Consider the following 19,848-nt stretch of genomic DNA (forward strand, 5'->3'; position numbering starts at 1 on the left):
TACAAAGAAATTCCTGGGAGGAAGACATGTTTTCTTGCTTGCTCTTTCTTCCTTTCACCCTTTATCTCTCTGGCTGTCTTCTTCTCTCTAAACAATTCCTAGGAGACAAAAAACAACAAAGACAAACGACTTTGGCCTTTTAAAAGAAGCGTCAAACCTCTCCCCCCAGTGGGCAGAGGATCCACGGAAGTCTGCGTGTTTCTTGCTCACCTCCTGCAGTGGCATTAAGCACTGAAGGCTCTAGATGAGCTTCCTGTGGAGCTGGGACAGCCAGGACAAACACAGGCACTGTGCTGGTTTAAACAGACACTAGGCCCACTCAAGTGTAGCAGTTCATAAATTAAAGACATGAGCAAAGAGAGGAAGAAGGGAGACTGAGCAAATACAAGCAGCAAACACATGACAGAAAACTATCTCCCATTTGGCTTGTCACTCAACTCAAGAGAATGTGGCAGAAAAGGGGGAGAAGGAAAAGCTAGAAACAGCAAGAGAAGAGGCGGGAAGGCTAATAAAACTATATAATTGTTGATTTAAATGTTTGGCAAAGCTTTAGAAAAGAAAAAATGTTCAAGTCTAACAGCTACAAGAGAAACACATTGAAAGCAATTCAAGGCTAAAATGTATGCTTTTCTTTTTTTCTGGTCTAGAGAGGAGGCAAATGGGGAGGAGGGAAATGGAGAACAGGCACAGTGCCTCATCCACCTGATGCCATAATGCTTTCTTGCGTGGCTTTCTTTTGTAACACAAGTCCTGGGCAGAGGAGAAAGGCAGACACAAAGAACAGACAGTACTCTCTGCAGGACCCTCTTTGTGCCATCGCCACTCGCAGGCGGCAGGACAAAGCTGTCAGCTGCCTGGACACCTCGTTAGCCCCACTCCCTGCAGCTCTCACATGGCACAGGGTTGACTGCGGCCCTCCTGCAGGGACTGGCTCATCGCTACAGTGGAGCTTCAGCCACTGAGAAATACACACATACACACACAACATGGGACTGTACAGCATTAAGACCAAAGGAGAAACACAGTGCTATAAAACACACCTGTTCTACAGAAGGTTCAAAGTCCTCCCTTCACAAGCCTTTCCATGGATATTTGCTTTGGTTGTTAAAGCTGATCTTTTCATATGCAGCCCACAACAAAAGCATCTCAAGCTTGGTCGAGATGGCTGAGGGAACAGGATGAGACTTGCTTTCCTCCTCACACTCTGATCTTTTTGCTTTTACATTTCTTCAGTTAATGTAGGACGAAGAGTTGGAAATACAAAGACAAAGGGGCTAGCTGAACCTAGACGAAACAACCAATGCAGAGAAAAATCTCATTTATTTTGAGCGACCAAACTGAACTCATCAAGCAAGTTTTGACAATAATTGTAGCAGTTAATACTACACTACATTTTAGCATAGCATTCAGAGTAGGTTGGGGGCTAAATGACATAAACTAATTAAAAGCTGGAAAAGGAAATTTTAAAATGTTCTATTAAATACTTCTATGATTTCTACATTCTGAGGTTTCCAAGTGTTTCTGCTCAGTCTTCCGAAGGCACTATAAAGCTGTTTTGCTATCACCTACAGTCTGCTCCTGTTAGTACTGTGTAGAATTTCAAGTAGGGTAAGTGCTTAGTTTGCTAAGACCAGGCCAAATAAATATGCAGGAATTAGTTCCAGCTTCATACGCTGTTAAAATAGGATCCACCAGTCAATGCACCAAAACAACCCCATTCACCACACTTCACTTCATTCTGGCTACAAAGAAAAGCAGAGTAAATGTCATATTCACACACACACACACACACACACACACACACACACACACACACACACACACACACACACACACACACACACAAAATTCAAGGATAAACATACTTCTTTTGATTACAAATATTTATGTTTATAGGTACTGTGTGTGCTGATTTTTTCTCATTGCCACCTTTTACTTTTCCCAAGCAATGCTTACATTTTTCCTCCTTCAACATTTGGACATGCTTCTCTGATTTCTTACAATGAAGAAAAAAAATGCAGTTCATTCAAGCAACCAGTTCATGTCAGTCATGGGCAAAGTTTTAACCACTTCCACCCTTTAGAATATTATTCACCGTGTTGATCTTCAAAATAAGTACAAAAAATCCCTCACATTAAAAATTATAAAGGTGCTGCATGAAATGAGACACCACAGACGAATAAGCAAACACAACAACCAGCCTTCAGTCAAAGCAGATGTAGACTTTGCGGCCATTAGAAAATGCTGATGTACCAAAAGGCAGCAATCAGTCAGGCTGGGTGTAGCCACCTCCCATGTATCAGTCTGGACACCCTCGTTCAACAGCTGTGGACTCATATGTTACTGTCGCACTACCTGCCACTGTCCATCCACAACCATACCACCCACAGCACACATCAATCATCCCGCTCCTGCTGCTTTTTAATCTGTTTCCACCCCCAAAGACCAAGGACGCTTCAAAATTACAGTGTAGAAAGGTCACTCCATCCAATTAGAACATCATCAGGGATGCACACCGCAGGGTCATTGCCTGATCCATTGTAACACATAGTAAATCCAAGTACCCAAGAAAGAACCCCCACTCTGACAGGCTTCAGAAAGGCAGACAGAATACTCAGTAGTATTTTCAGGATGAATCTGTTAGAGACAAGTTGTTGTTGGGACAGATTTGAGAGGTAATGGCATGTAAAAGTGCTATGATAGGCCTATTCCCTAAAGATGAACAATGTTATCATCATTCCTTATGTTGACCTTGTGATGACCCCAGCTTCCAGATCAATGAGGTCTCCAATCAAGATTAGATCAAGCCTTTATATCGTTCCCCATCATTCTAGTATCTTGCTCATCACAAGGATTCTTCCTCATAATAGGACATAACTGGACATACAGAAAGTGCCAGGCCTTCTGGAACAATAGAGAACTTTTGGATCAAGCAGAATGATGGTAAGAACCATGTGGAGACCATTGTTTTGGGTCGGCAGAAGGAAAATAGCTAATGAGAGAGTAGAGCGAGAGGGAGACAGTGAAAGACAGTGAAAGACAGAGGGTGGGTCAGTGAGCTTTGAGCCACTCGTGGGCTGATCTAAGCCAATTAGACGCAAGTGACAGCTCAGCTTCATGGTCATGACACAACTAGACCACAGCACTGCTCTGAGCCCCCACACCCCACAATACAAGCCTGACTTGGACCCCAACAAGCCTTTAACACTCCACCCATAAAAGCCTAAATACCCATCTATGACAACCCCCAACACCCCGGACTGAAGCCAAGAGAGAGGGAGAGTGTATGCTTAACAAAAGATGTTCTCTCCCCTTCTGTCCTGCCTCCTCTGCTCTCCAGAAGGAAGTGGCTGGCTGAGCAGCGCTCTCTGCCTGGCTCCGTTATGGTCGACCAACTCTCTTGACATCTGATGTTGTTGAGAGTTGCTGTGGCGACAGGGAAAATCCACTGACCTTTGCCCTGGTGCTTCAAAACTTGTGAACCCGAGACAAGTGAAAACCAAAAAGCCTGGTGGGGGGATACATGAATGAGGAGTTTCAATTGAAAAATGGGGCTGGTTCATATGACCACCAACAGCTGTCATTAGTGTGGCACCTTCATCCTGTGAGCTGATAATGGCACAGCCTTCACAGTATAGATGAGGGGAGGTGGTAGGCCACCAGGTTGTGAGTTGTCAGGGCTCCAGGCAGCATGGGCCTTGTGATTAATGAGACAGGGCATTGCGCCACAAGGAGCTCAGCAGCACGTGCCGCACTGGTGGCAACAACAAAAACTCCATACACTGAGGGATTGTGGACTTGTCACACTTTAAAACAGCTAGTCACAATAGGCTGAATATCAAAATTGACATTTATATATAGCAAAATTGTATTAAAATCGTATTTAAAAAACCCCCATAAATAATCATGTGGCACGCCCATCATGCTGAAATTATAAATGCATGGCTTAATGCGTCCACTCATCTACGGTTGACGGAGCACCAAGTTTACGCAATCTGTGGATGGCTTTTTTTCGGGGGGTGAGGAATCAAGAAATGCAGAAATGAAGGATGACAGGAAGGAGTGATGGGGGTTGAGGGACACCCAGCAGGGGGGTGGGACAGGACAGCCCTCTGCACGTCTAACGTCTGCCACTCAAGTAAGTTAATGATGCCACGTTCTTGGGCCAACCATCCCCCTGCTGCGTGCGAGAAAAGAGAGACAGAGATAGGCGACTGAGGGTGTCGTGTCTTGGCACATGGAAGCAGTGAGAAGAGGTGAGATGCTCTTGTGAGGTGAGGGGGGTGTGGCACATTGGTGAAAATTTAGGGTCTGAGAACATTTATGACAGTCAACACCCCATTTGGCACTATTGAGTGATACATGAATGATACAGTATACCCCTTCTTTTTTTTTCTCTTCTCAATTACATGGCTGTCTCCTGCCTTCATCAGCATGCTTTATCGAGTCAAGTTACTAATTAAGGTTTATGAGAACTTCTGCTAATTTTGTTAGCAGTCAATCACAAGGTCGCTATTTGATTTTTGATAGCAAGAAGGGGAACGCGATCAGCATTTTGGCTTCAGAGCAGAGCGAGCATCAATTTAAGGGATAAGGGAGAACCGGAGGAGGGGTGTGGGTTGAAGAGCTGCAAGATGCTGAGGGAAAGATAACGAAATCCAGTATAGCCCTTAGCAAATGTAAAAATAAATAAATAAAAAAAACAATCACTTGTTTAGGTTTAGTTTCACAAAATGTCTTTGTGGGGTAAATAAAACTTACTAAAGAACATCATAATACCTACATGAGCCCAGTCAGCCATAGAGCTGGTAATAACAATCCAAGATCCAGGAGCAATCTACTTTTGAGATTATACCACTAATAACAGAACTTGAGTAGGGCGTACTATAAGAATGAAAAAGCTGACAGATCCTCATATCCCTTAATCTATAATTAAATTATCTGAGCTCTTCCTCCTCTGACACAGGAATAACCCTGCCTTCTTGAGCTATTTCTCCTTTCATACATCTCCCAATAACACTAGCATAACTGTATTAGCAGTGTATGCTAGAGATGCTCTCCAGACTGCCAAATGGACCTGAATGCAGCTCTGTTTTCAAGCCATGAGGTCAGATGATGGTCAATCAATGGGAGGTCACATCCAGACCTGGCCAAAGGTCAGCCTATCTGGACCCAAAGGTACAACGGGCCTATCAACCCCTTAACTGCTATGAATGGAACTAAATTATGTGGACAGCTCCCTTCTGCTTGGAGTCAGAGAACCTGATAAGAAGAGCAGTTTGCCCCATCTTTAAACTAATGTTTTATAATTAAAAAATGAGAACAACAAGCCAACGATATTTTTAAATCATAGCTAATTTTTGCCATTTAGGATTTCTTTTGTGCAGTTTTGTGTAAGGGGGGATAAGTAAATTGCCAAAAACAGGCAATTAAACTAATAACACATTAGCTGCATAAATTATCAACCGACTAATTGCAGATGTATCCCACTCAGCATGTTTTGAATGATACTGTTTTCCATAGCCTGCCCCTACAGCAACAGAAGCCTAGATCGATATTCATGAAGTGTCAGAGTTGCAATTCATGTGTCTGTTGCGCACAAACACCACAGGGACCTTCAAAAGAAAGATGGCAGCACAGCTAACATGTAAATTTCACAGTTAATGCCTGGGCATGGCTTATGTTGGCCAATTAAGCTGTTCTTTTCAGCTCCATTACAACGCTGTGTCTTGGGGTTCATCTTTCCCTTACTGTGCCATTTAGGGCTCAAATGGGCAAATGTTGACTGTGCCAGTTGGACAACAAAGGGGGAATTTGGAGTCTGTTACAGTGTGTGGGCACAGGCATGTGTGTGCTAGTGCATATGTGCCTTTACAAACCTTGCCTTGTGTATGAGAAACAGCTATGTACCGTTGTTCCTGTGTGCCTTTGTGTGTGGAGGTCTAATTTGTGCGTGAAACAGGAGAACACTAATGGCTTCTAAAGATCGGTGGAGTCAAATGAGCGTGCTCATCAGTTAGACACACACCCTTTGGTGATCACTTAGTGTCATTAGATTTCATTTCCTGTGGAATAAGAGGATCTTGGTAGATCCCAGACAAATCCCTGCAATCATAGCAACACTTCAGATGATTCACTGCCTTCATTTCATCCTTACTGGGTGGCGGGTGCTGTTGCGTGTGGTATTATTAAATTTAGACTGTTACACTAACAAGATTCATTCGAAACACACCACCAGTATGACATGACATGATTTATTTTCCACATTTTTTACTAAACCAGGAAGCAAAGAGAAAAGACAACTAACCGTCCAACCATTTGAACACACACACATACACACAGACGCAGTGAAACAGAGACAAACACATTCGGCACCTGCATGTTCACTAATAGCTTTGCCCTGTACAGTGTAGAGCACAGGGGCCAGCAGCAAGAGGCACTGAGATAAGATTCTGCTTAGCATTTGAATAGAGAGTTCTGATTTCTATTCAGCTGGCCTTTGGCCATGCTAGTACTGAAGTGGTCTGGGCAAGTCTGTCTGGTGACTGGTCTCCACCGTGCCAGCAAATATGCAGGCTCATATCTGGCAATGTGCAACGTCTATCAGTGTCCCGGTCTGTCTGTCTGTCTGTCCGTTTGGCTGGATCAGTGTCTGGCCGGTTAATAATCAGCCTGGCTAGCTGCTAATCATCCTCCCAGCTGCAGAAGCAGGTGGCCACACATACCACAGCTCCCAGTCTCATTCACCATGTGATGTCATTTCACTGCACCTGGTCATACTGCGTTACATGTAAATGAGCAAGATAGTTTTCCCCTGTTAAACGAAGTGTCTGTCCCTGAAGCGCAAAACCTTTGACATTTATTTCTCACTGGAATAGATAGCCAGCTTACTGTGGTGCATTGGTGGCTGAGTGAACGAATCACATTTCTGTGACTCATCCACACCTTGGCCAAGCCTGGGACTGATCCCAGAGCAGTCTAACAGGCACAGGCAGCAGTTAGGACCCAATCCACATCAAAATGGGAAGCTATTAGCTCTGGAACACACAAGGTCACCTTCAAAACACACACAGCATCTATGTAACTTCCTTTGCTGACATGTGCAATGGACGGAGCAGCACAATCATGTAGGGGCCAAGCTGCAAAGTGGAAAGGAACCACAGCTGTTTTAGAAAGTACTCTCAAACATTTGATCTTGTCTCCCCTCACTTTTGAAAGTGACTAAAATACTTATAGTATCAGTTTCAAACAGCAGGAAAGGAAGTGAGCGAGGGAGGGAGTGGAAAAAGGGAAAGATAGCACAGAGAGAGGGAAAGAGAAGGAAAGAGATGGAGACAGCAGAGACTGGATGATTAGGTTTCAACGCTGGTCTGCAGCTGTTGAGGGCTCTAGGTGTCCCTTACAGCAAACGTAATCCAAGTGAAACACATTATCTGTCTACGCCATGGAAAAAAAATCACAGTCATAACACATCCGGATCCTCAATAACGAGCGTGATGCAGGGGCAAACAAAGCTCAGTGCAAAAAAGAGAACAAATAACTGCATAAACATATGAATTAATAATGAAGAATATTCCAGTGGTGATTGTTTTTCCCCCTAAAAACCACAAGGCTAGAAAAGCAATATACTATGAATACTGTGCTTCTTATGGTCAGTTTGCAGTATGTGTTTTCTCCTCCTCCCTTCCCCGGTTCCCTTCTTTCTCCCACAGTTCAGTTAAGAATGTAATGAAGCTGAACTGCTGCATCTCCTACATTCCCCAAGGGCTACTTTAAGGAGGGAATGTCCTTAATGTTTGAACAACAAGAAAAACAGCCACAAAAGCCATTTACCTTAAGCATTTTTAAGTTTGCTTATGTACTTGTGTAAATGTACGTGTGTACTTATGTGTGCACAACAGTATTTAACCGGACATATCCATCAGAACACCAGCGTGCAGTGTGACATATGCAGCCCAAAATAAACACACTGAAATATGGACCTGGCTGAGTCCTGACCCTTTCACAAGATCAATCCCCAGCAGCATTGTGCACCCTGCAGTGTTGGGTGATGGCATGCATGCATGTGAATAAATGTGTTTTTTAAGGGTGTGTAGGAAAGTATAAGGAATAATGGACATTTGAACCAGGAACTTGAACACAGAAAAAACACAGCACTTCACACACCAGAGCCTGAATCAATTTCGGCAACATTTGATTCAAACCCACAACAGCTAGTGACTGAACTTCAGCCCTTCATCCTGTCACCTCCTCCCTGGCTCCGCATGATGGATTACCATCTCTGGCAGCCTCAGAGGGTCTTAGAGAGAAGGGAAGGTGGGTGGGGGAGGTCAGTTACGACAGGGACATATTCATCGGAAGGGAGCGCTAGGTTAAGGAATTATGGTATGACAGAGATCTGGGGTGGATAGGAGAGGGCAAAGGGGTTTTCAGGGGTCAGAGGATCCAATCCCGGCTAGACGCAATGGCAAGCCACCCTCAAAACGCAGTGGTCTACAGGGATTTAACTCAGGGTCACATTTTTGATTAATATTATTATCACTCACTTGTCCTTTCGCCCACTTGCCAGCAAATAGAGTGGTATCACACATATTAATCCAAATCTGGTAAATGGTACACCTGTGCAACAAATTAAAATAGACTTAGAATTGGAAACCTCATTTGTTATTAACAGATAGACACTGAAGACTAGATTAATACGGTGATAAGGGTTTATTGTTTTAATGCTAAACATAACAATTTGCAAAATGTACACAATTCAAATAAACCTGAACCATCACTTAAAAAAATGACAACAGAAATCAAAGACCAATACAGTGAAGAAAGCAAGATCTTGTCACCCAGTCTGTGTTTTAAAGTTAATCAATAATCAGCCTGCAGACATATTTCAATAATTTAGAGCTCAGTCTACATCTGAAACTGTCTGATACCTGTCTAAAAGGGCTCGCTTTCTACAGTGCTGTCAGATTTGTAAAATTTATAGACTCTATGTTAATGCAAAGATTCTTTTTTAACTTTTTTTTTCTGGTGAGTGAGCATCCGCGGTGTAGCATGGGTGATGACAGACATTGTGGAGCAAAGAGGACGAGGCAAAACACAGGCAGGCAGGGAGAAGAGACAAAGCAATAGACCTGCATTGTCAGAGCGGAGAGGCCATCAATAAAAGTGTCACTATGAAGGGAGAAAGAGGGAGAGTGTGCAGAAGCGAGAGCGGGGTATATAAAAGAAACACAACAAAACCTGGTGCGGCTGGTGCTTCATCTTGCTGGCCACTAATGGGCGTGAGAAGCGGCTGGTTCAGCACTCTTTGCTTGATGGCTCACTCCTCCTGTGACGGGCCATGGCATCCTTGACGGAGCGCCACGCACTTACTTAATCCAGTTTGAACACTCAAAAGTGACATAATGGTATAAGTAGAGAGGTGAAGTTTGAAAGAAAAGGAGACAAAAAGACTGATAATAGGCTGAGAAAGATGGTCAAAGGTCATCCCAAACTTGGATCTAAGTACTCGATCTCTTCGCCACCTACTCACCGCATTTTCCATCTTTGTCTGCAGCTTTTGTCACACCTCTACATTACTGTTGTCGTGATTCAGCCACAATGTATGTGCGCGGTATTTCCCTTCTAGAGTACTGCTGTCGCTTCATCTAAAGGTAACACAGGCAATCTATTTCCCTAGGTGGAGCTGGCGAGGTCAGAGCTGGGACACAAAGCCCGCTGAGGAAAGTAAAAGTGCAGTCTCAGGATGTGTACGTGTGTGTGTGTGTGTGTGTGTGTGTGTGTGTGTGTGTGTGTGTGTGTGTGTGTGTGTGTGTGCGTGTGCGTGTGTGTGAGACAGTGAGGCTGTTAGTGACCGTAGTGTATTCCTATGATTTATCTTCCTGTGAGACTTTCCAAATTTCTGTTCCATTTCTGCAGCCCGGCCTCTTTCCAAGCATGGCACAGGAGTTAGGTATCTGTAGGAGCTCCTCATTTACTGTGACCATCTGTGACTGATAAAGGTGATACGATCAAGCTGCGTGACGCTGTATATGGCTGGAAAACACTATAGCCGTGCATCTGAATATGTGTGTGTGTGTGTGTGTGTGTGTGCATATGAATAGAAAGGAAGATCTCTACAGAGGTCAGCAAACTCCAGCTGACACATTTAATCAGGGATTTTTTCCTCTCTAACACTATCAGGAGAAGATATGTTTCACACGCTTGCCCTCTCTCCCCATCGCTCTTATCACAGGACAACATTCCCACTTTTTCTGCATGTAAGCTTTTTGCTTTTCCTCCATCACATCACTGCTTGTTTCAGCTCAGACAACAGTGAGCTCCAGCAGGAAGGTTTTTTAAATTATTTTTTACTTTTTTTATATGAAAATGTAATAAGCTAGAAAATACTTTGGTGTGGTGTGAGCAGCAGATTTATGTTTATTTTATCTGTGTGAGCAACTGATCTTTTATTTATTGAGCAAGTTATTGAAAAACCAGACCAACTGTTTTAGATGGACCCGGAAATTTGTGTTTTACACATCTAAGAACATAAAGAAACAGACACGTCAAGATGTGTGGTATGAATAAAACACTTAGATATTACACTTACAAATGAGAGTTTCTGAGACTGTGTTGTATTTCCTAACTATAGCATGCATCATTAATGCGCTGTAATGGTTGCGCTGTTGCTGTTTTCTTCATTACCCTTCATTATTTCTCAAGGACTCCCACACAGATTAAACCTCAGTCTACCGGGGTTTATACAAGCATGAGGGCAGGTGTTTGTGAACATGTGTGTGTAAGTGCGTGAGTGTCTGTTGTTTGTGTGCACTTGTCACCCCGTTTTCTCATTTCTGAACTGGAATAATGAGTCCAGATGAGCTCAGCAGTGCAGCTCATCCTGACTCCCCACCTGGCTTGCTCCTTTTGGCCCATCCCTTTATTAGCTCCCCCCTCATGCTGGACACAACAGCAACAGCTTGGTAACCCTCCTCCTCTCTTCAACACTCGCACCTTTCCCAACTCAATTTTCCTGCTAATTACCTTGTTGTACGAGTACCAACTGCTACCTAACGATTCACTTAATTGCAGAAGTGGTACATTAGATGATATCAAAGGACCTTTTTAAAAGTCATCCAATCCCATTCCAAGCGGCATTTAGAACCAACCCAAGACATCTGTTTCATTTCAGTGTCATTTGCATTTTTAAAGGTTAAAACCGAACAAAGCTGCAAAGGTATACATCTAAAACTCCTTTTTTTTGTCTTCATTTATATGTGGTGCCTTTCCCCTGATGATTACATACAGTTAATACACAAGTAGACATGTCAGAGGGCCTATATCACAGTTGGCACTCAATTAAAAGTGATATGTGCTAGTTTCAGGTGGATGTAGTTTGCGTCATACACCTGAAAAGATAGGGCTAATTAACGTTTTCCTTGGGATCCTATTGCCCCAGGTGTGCCTTGTCACACTTACATATACACAGATACTCGCAGTGCTAGCAATTTATTCAGCAGCGATGGCTGCAGCTTGCATTTCTGACACAGGCTTCACAATGATTTATGAACCTGCTCATTGACCTAGTTTATCCTGAAAAGAGAAAAGGGGCACATTCTCTTATATGCAGTATATCCCATATTGCTGGCCTGGAGTCAGTTTTGAAGAGGAGTAAGATTACAAGGCAGGCTGCTCCGATACCCTCTAGGCAACACATTTACAAGTTCTCTTATCTTCTGAAGTACAGGACAGTGAACAACAGCTATAATGAAATCTCTCCCCAAATGCAGCAGAGTGATGTCTGGGCATTATCCCCACACTCTGCACATGCACCATGGAGCTAGATAACACAAAGCAGCTCCTAGAGTTCATGTTCTTGTCCATCTATTTGTGCTCAACATCCAACACTTAAAGGAGACAAGGTTGTAGACCTAAGCCCAGTAAAGGCACAAGTGCCCCTGCCCACTCGGGCCCACATTAATAATGCACTGGCACCTCTTGGAGGGCTCTTCCCCCTTTGCCTCTTCACTCCACATTTCCTCCTCTAAAAGAGAGAGTGGTGAGTCCGGCCCAGCTTGATGCCTGGCATGCAGCAGCGCCACTCTGTTCAGTGGACACAGAGTTCAATCTGTTTCAGAACTGCAATTCAATTATCTCACCAGGGTCCTGTTCAACCACTCGTGAATGGAAGGGGGGCAAAGGTGCGTTCAATACAATGGAGGGGGAGATCGAGGCAGGGGATGGGGGAGGTTTGGGGGGGTTACAAGACATATCATAAACACAAATCCAGTTCAACATGGATATAGATTTAAATGGTGCTTTTTCTTGCGAGATTAGCTTTGGCTTTACAATCACTGGACGGATGTCAGGACCTGATAAAGCTAATCACTGCTGTAAAGCGAATGCAGAGGGATTTAGCACATCGCCCCCCCCCCTTCTGCCCCCGCAGCCCCCTGAAGACCTGGCTGTGAAAGAAAACTGAGAAAGCCCAGGGCCCAAAACAGACCAGGCGTGGAGCGTGCCGCAAAGTGCCCCTCCCTCTTCTTCAGGCTCTATGATACCCTTATCTCAGTAAAAATGAAACACACAGAGGAAATACGCTGCAAAATGGGCACATGTTTTTATCACGGAGGTTAAATTTCTAATCATCACTTTGTAGATGTCAACAAATACCTAAAGTTTACTGAAAAGGAACATAATTATTTGGTCATCTAATCCCATTTAAAAGACCAAAAATAGTCAATATTTAAAATACGGAAAAAGATAGTGCACTCTAACCATGACAAAACTACAATAGCAAAAGACTCTGGAGCTCTGCACTGTTTCTGACCATTTTGGTACCTTAAGCCAGAAACTTGATTAGCTCAGAAAGAAATGCTGCCAATCAGCTTCAGGAAATTCTTCCTCAAGATGCTCAGGATTACCTACAGTATTATTAAAATTGAAACAAATAATTAATGTCTCCATATAACACACTACCTGAATTTTTAAACATCTTTTTCCTTCTCCTCACCTTTTCCATTTTCTTCAACATGCCTCTGAGGGCTTTGATCTCCTACTATTAAAATAATTCAAATCAAAATTACCCTACTTTAACAAAAAGTCACATTTGTGCACCATCACACTGTAATCAAGTAACACAGTGAATGACTGTCGAACAGAGCCTTTTCCTGCACCCACACTCCATCTTTGTCTGGCCACCATTGCTGTCATTCTCAAACTGCTATGCCTCATACAGGCTCAGTCCAGTATGCTGTCACTATAATGAATACTCAAGTGTTCAGCTTATTTCACGTTTTCATAGTTGGTCCTTGTTAAGTGTTTTACAGCAGAGGTAAAATAAATCAAACTCCAATTAGAAGTCTTCACTGTAATTTAAAAAGTAAAGACCTCAAAGTACTGAGTGAAAAATTCAGTGTATTTATTTTTTTAGCCAGTAGTGTTGTCTTATTGTATAGATTACTTTACACCATTCTTTTGTTATATCTTGTGTAGTGTATGGAGCTATACAAACATGTCCAGTTCTGTACACTTGTTTGTAGCCTGTATGCTGAACCTCACTCTCAAACCTGGCATCAATGTTAATACCCATCAGATGTGCGCTTTACATATTTCTTCACCTAGCTCTGCTCTTCCATCCTGCCCTAGTGACCCCTCACCCTTCACCTTTAAGCCATTCAAGTAGTCAATGCCTCTATTCAACCCCCTCTGCTCCTCAGTCCATATTACATGAGAAAGAGGGAGAGTGAGACCATGAGAAAGAGAGAGAGAGAGAATACTGAAGAAGAAAGGCTAAGAAACCGTGTTAGAAGGAAAAAAATAAAATAATCGAGAGGGTTCATCAATTTTTCATGAATTTTCATTTAGAGTGGGAGAGGCCTCTTACAGCAATCGATAGATCAAGCTGCTGTCACACAGTTAGCACCTGGGGGCCACTGGAAGGCCCTCGGGAAGGCAGGGCAGTGGATCAGAAGCAGAGACCAACCCCCTCCAACCCATTTCCTAAGGATCAAAAACTAACTATGAATTTTACTGTCATCACCTCAGAAATACAATTACAGGCAGAGGATGTTGTTCCTGCTCTCTTTTGTCTAAAAATCTAAAAATTTGATTTCCAATTTTTGCTTGTTTTATGTTGTCTAAGGAGTCCAGCTCAACATTTTGAGAGACTGTCTAAAGTTTGTCACTTTCATGATAAGAATTCTCCTCTTCCACAACATAAGGACATAGGGACTTTCCCCTCTGCCTTATGGGCATTTTGAGGTGCCTGGGAGTGGCTGTATAGGAAGCCCATCCTGAGACTGCTGGGGGGTAGGCTCATCTTCAAAGGTAATTCGAGTTACAGCTCAGGTTATGCCTGTCACCATTCACCAACAGACTTCAGAAGGCCTGTGCTGAATGTCCATCACAAGCTGTGCTTGTCATTCGACCCCACTCACCTGCGAGAGAGCCATGTCAGCCATGCCATCATGTTCCCATCATAAAGCCTACCAGCAGCTTTACGTACATACTCCAACCCATACACACAACATCAATATATATCCCTCGGGCTTGGATCACATTTATCAAGTGCATGGAAGAAAAAACTCATTATCCAAAACTCCGACCAATATTCCACACTGTGAGGTCGTAATAGGGTTTAAGTGGCTCTTTTAGACCAGCAGGAAATTAGTATTGTTTGTAAATGGAGAAGAAAAATGAAATTAACTAAAAATAGTGCCAGAAATTGTTGACTTGTTTACTTTAAGTACCTACAGTAGAGTCAATGCTTCAACGCTTGATTAGATCAAAAATGTATTCTGAATGTCTTTCCATCAGTAAGCAGTGAGACCAGGATTTCTCTTTATCTGTCCTTATAAATTACATAATGTGAGCAGAATCATTTTGAACTCCAGCAAAGAGGAGAAGTGAAGCAAAAGGAGAGAGACTCTTGACTTACATGCTACTTCCAAAGATGCATTGCGGCTCACAGCTTCTCCCAGGTAGTTCCGGGCCACGCAGACATAGGCTCCCTCATCGGGTTTGCTCCGTCGTCCATGAACGATGCGAAGGAAGAAAAGCGAGCCGGTGGGCAGCAGCATACGGTGGGAACGTGGGTCATCTTTGTCTGTTTCCACCCGCTCTCCATCCTTGTACCACTCCACTGTTGGGGTTGGCCGCCCCTCTGCTTTACAGTTGAGAGTGGCGGGCTCCCCTTTGGATACGATCAGGTCAGAGGGATGCTCCACAATCCGGGGTGGGGAGTCCTCCTGGCGCAGACGGGATCCTGAGGAAAAAAAAGGATGATTTATGTTCAGTGATGTTATTATATAAGCTTTATAAAGTCAAGAACCTCTTTCATAACAAACAATAGAAAAATAGTGGCAACAAAACAAATAAGTTGTCTGGGTCGGGAAGACCGACCTCTGCCCAGAGCAAGAGCTATGTGGTGTGGCTCTGAAGCGGTCTCCAAGGTATCAATTGACAACTTTTACTCTTAAAGAAGAAAAACATATAAACAGGTGGCACAGTGAAAGCACATATAAACAGTGTTGTTTCTCAGCAAAGGGGTCCTGGGTGAATCCACTGGTCAGCTGTGGCCTTTATATGTGGGGGTTTTTACCCAGTGCCCACTGGGTACCTACTGCCTTTTACCTCCCACAGTCAAAAGAAATGCATGTTAGGTTAACTGGGGATTTTGTCTGTAAGTGTGAATGTCTCGTGAATGATTGTCTGCTTCCATGTTCTGGCCATTTATATTGACTGGCGACCTGTCAAGAATGTATTCTGCCTCTTGCTCCTGACAGCTGGGATAAGCTCCAGTGCCCATGTGACCTTGGATTGGAAAAGCGATTAAGAAAATTGATGGACATATATAATTCAATGTTAAGTATCCCATAAAAAACAAACAAATAGTAACCACTAGGAAAAGAAACTCTGGTAATCCACTTTTTCAAATAAAAAGTAAACTCAAGTTATTATATACTGGAAAAGAAGGACAACAGAACTACTACTTTCTGTGTAATGATCCACTATCCACTGCGATCCACTGTGTTCTGCTGAGTTGATTTGGCAGCCTATACATAATTTACAAATGCAGTTACTACTCACTAAGCGACATCTAAAACCATCAAGCTACAATTCAACTCAACAGCAATAGATATATACAAAAAACCCCACCCAAAACAGCTCATCTGGCTACATGTATCCACATTTAACCCCCCCCCCCAAATTTGATTCACATTGATCAAAAACCAGGTGACAAAAGCAGTTGTTTTTGCTATTTTTCTTGCTGCCTGGACCCAAATAGCAGTGGTAAGTGCCTTTATATATCTGACTTGGGATGGAAGCTTGTAATAAAAGCCTATTAAAGCTTTTAATAACCATAACAGGTTAGTCAAAAAAAAATTCTATCTGCTCTTCTCAGCCCATGCAAGAGCTTGAGAGTAATGGAACCTATAGGCAAACAGTGAATGAAGGCATACAGTTAGCTTACATTAGAATTACACACATAGACCCACATTATGCTGTTTATCTGCCCTCTATATTTGGTTTTCAGCAAAAGTCAGGAAAAGTGGGAGTTCACTATGCAAAAAGCAGGCATGTGATGTGAATATGAATGTTGGGGTCCAGACTAATGTCAAATGCTAATCCCCTGTGGTTGAAAACCTTGGCCCACTCCTTTTCATTAGAGCTTACAGTGGGTAAGCTTTTGGAGCCTGGCAGTTAAGATAATGCTCCCCGAGTCAGAGTGCGCAGTGTGTCTGTGACCAGGTCTTACCCATGGTGATAAGAGATTGTAGGCCACACAAACGCACGCACACACTCTTATATCAAGGAAGCCATGGGAACCATGCAACAATCAAACAGTCTGATCCAGCAATCAAAGACACAGCAAAGAGAATGGGGAATGAGGCACAGTTTTCCAACAACCCTTTTTTCTTTTGAACCATTCAATACCTCATCAATAACTCTGCTTCAGTTGACAGCTAAATGTTAACCACTCAGTGTTGCCTTAAGTTAAGAGCTCAGCTCTTTGTCTTAAAATGAGCTGTTGCAGGTGTGCATGTGATTGAGCCGAGTTGATGATTGTGCCCTTCCCTGGGGGCAGTACAGTGGGGTAATAGAATGATGCCTGCTGCACAGAAGTGCAGTATACCACATAGGCCTTTGTGCTTATGTAAGGGGTAATTTGAACACAGGATGCAAGCATAACAGTGGTGGTTCCAGCTCTTTGTTTGGCTGGGTTTTGCACATCCCACCACCCGTTACACTTCAACCTCCCAGGGGAAACCAGGACAAGCTGTACCGAGGTCTTTTCTCCTCATGAGTCTACAGGCAAAGGGACACGAGCCAGCAGAAACCTGCTGGTCAGCATAAAATCCACTTCAAAGACCAAGTGTGGTGGATGTGTGTGCATATGTACACACAAACACACACAAAACACACAGATTTAGTCTGGAAATGTGCACTAGTTCACAAAATGTCAGGAATCAGGGATCAGATAGGGACATATTGACCCCTGAACAGGAGGCAGTCTGTTCTCTCTTCTTCCTAATTTGGGCTAATTCCCTCCATTTCCCTGTCATTGATTAGTGATCAGGCCTGGTGTCTTGCACTAACTGGTGCCACAGACAGGGATCTGTAGTAGAGGGGTAGGTAATATTCTGTCCCCAGAGTCCATGATCTAATCTCATTGGTATTATGTAGAAAACTGAAGAGGTATAGCTGGTGTTTGGAACAAAAATCTAACGTATTTTGCTTGCTATCTTTTTCACCAAAAGTAGGGAACAATAACCTAGCCAGCAGCCAATTTTCCTGTCACAGAGAGGGCAAAGAGCAAGTTTGTATTCTGGCAATAAGTGACTTAATAGATTAAGCAGTAATTAACACTGTGACATTGATAAATGGAGGGCAAGATAAAGGACAGACATGTAGGCCCCCTTCTCCCTCAGATCCAGTGTCAAACGCACATTTATTCTTATCTCATTGGAGCATCTGCTTCCCCAATAATCCACAAATCGTGCAGTGGCTTTCCACTAAGGCCAATGGACATGACTAAACTGCAGTGACTCCATTCGATTTCTATCAGTCTAATTTCTTTGAATCCAATTTGTATTCCAATCTACTGCTTTCTAATCACTTAAACCTTGAGTCTCCATCTGGTCTCCTCTTTCCTGTGGAAATGAACACAGCAGATGCCTCTACAATTGTCCTTTCACTGCCAAAAAAAGCTAAGCTGGGTGCACAGAAGGCCAGACGTGACTGGTCAGTGTCCTTCCTGAGTCAGGTGTAGAGGTTAAAAGCACATCCATATGCTGTGGAATATGGTTTGAAAATGACCCATTAATCTCAATACTGGAAAACTTCAACACATAAACCTTGTGAGCAGTTTCACTTTGAAAAGTGCAAAGAAAAATATTTGCACAAGCTTAAGCGAGTGTATCTACTACAGCCCTCATGTGGCTTCCATGAACAAGGGATGTCCCTGAATGTGCACTGTCCAAAAATATCAAATTAAAAAACTTTATATACATTCCCACTGCTGAGCCATCAGACCTAGCTCCTCACAGGAGCGAAAGTCAATTTTCAGCTTCCTATTGGGCCCCTTTTCCCACTCTCTTTACGGTAAATGGGCTTTCTGTTGCCCTTTTAATGTGATCATTGGTGCTGTGCAATCAAGTGCTCTCTGAGCTGAGGCGAGTGCACTTCACTGGGTCTCAGGGCACACGCTCCAATCAAAATGCTGTGTTTCCCCCTGTCTGCAATAATACCACCATTACTTTTCACCACTGCTGTGCAGTCATCCACTTTTGGAGAAAAGTAGGAACCACAGAACAAACAAACAAGCACACAGACAGGGAATGAAATCAGAGAGGGATTACTGAACCAGAAGCTGATTCTTTTCTGCCTTTTTTCTTCCCGTCTACTTATGTCAGCTTCACTGAAATGGATGCAATTTCGCTGTGCTGTTATCCAAGAAATGTGCAGTATTTGAGCACCCGCTTTTCTCCCGCTATAGTGTTTCAACCAATATGTGACATTAGCATTGAAATATAACTGAAAAACATATAGGTTAAACAAAATAAGATGGGTAACATTTGTCGTTTAAATCCGAGATAAAAAGCTGCTTAACTCCAACTCATTCTCCTGCATTGCCACTGACCACACACCTAGAACTGGTCTTTTCTGTTATCTTTGTCACATATTTATTCATGTGTGCAACAGAAGGCCAGGCCTTTGATGATCTTTTTGTAATTATTTTTATTAGCTCCCAGGAGAAATTCTCCCACCAACCAAATCAATACACACACCAGTCACAGGAAGAGCACTGAAGGAAGGGCTCCCCAAAGAGATATTAATTATTCTACCAACAGATGCATGCTGATCAGAGGTAACCAATGGCAACCCCAGACCAAGGCAAAAAGTTTTGGTCACCAAAGCGCCATAAAACATCAAACAGAAAAAACCAAGGTCCGGGCCAGGAATGCAGTAATATTATAATGTGGATAGTGAACAGGCAGAGGTATTTCGGGCAGAAAGTGCTGAAACCCAGTGGACTGAGTGAATATAAAATTGTCCAAAAAAACCCCCGAAAACCTCAAAGAATTTTCAGAGTGAATGAATTATGCATTAGATCCATGTTGTCCAATCTGAAGTATACCCTCCCTCTGCCTCCCACTTCTCCCAACTCTCTCCACTTCTCTTCAACCTCCCACTTCAACCTTCTCTCTATGCATCTCCGCCTCTACCTCCCCATATCTCTCTGTCCATTTCACTTGCTCCCTGTCCTGTTACATGCTGTCCTCACTGTGAGGGTGACTGAGTCATATCCGTCATGTCATCAAAGGGGAAATGCGATAAAGCAGCAGGGGGAAACTGGTGATG

General features: G+C 43.2%; 1 protein-coding gene across 9 annotated transcripts in view; it reads right to left on the bottom strand.

Annotated features, from left to right (window-relative positions):
• Positions 1-19,848, bottom strand: part of robo2 (roundabout, axon guidance receptor, homolog 2 (Drosophila)) — a 257,690-nt gene that overhangs the window by 125,656 nt on the left and 112,186 nt on the right. For all 9 annotated transcript variants that reach the window (XM_063494100.1, XM_063494102.1, XM_063494099.1 and 6 more), the window contains one exon: positions 14,921-15,247. In XM_063494100.1, the coding sequence (XP_063350170.1) occupies positions 14,921-15,247 (327 nt within the window). The remainder of the gene's footprint in view (positions 1-14,920; positions 15,248-19,848) is intronic.

Source organism: Pelmatolapia mariae, linkage group LG14 (assembly GCF_036321145.2).
Source record: "Pelmatolapia mariae isolate MD_Pm_ZW linkage group LG14, Pm_UMD_F_2, whole genome shotgun sequence".
Lineage (NCBI taxonomy): Eukaryota > Metazoa > Chordata > Actinopteri > Cichliformes > Cichlidae > Pelmatolapia > Pelmatolapia mariae.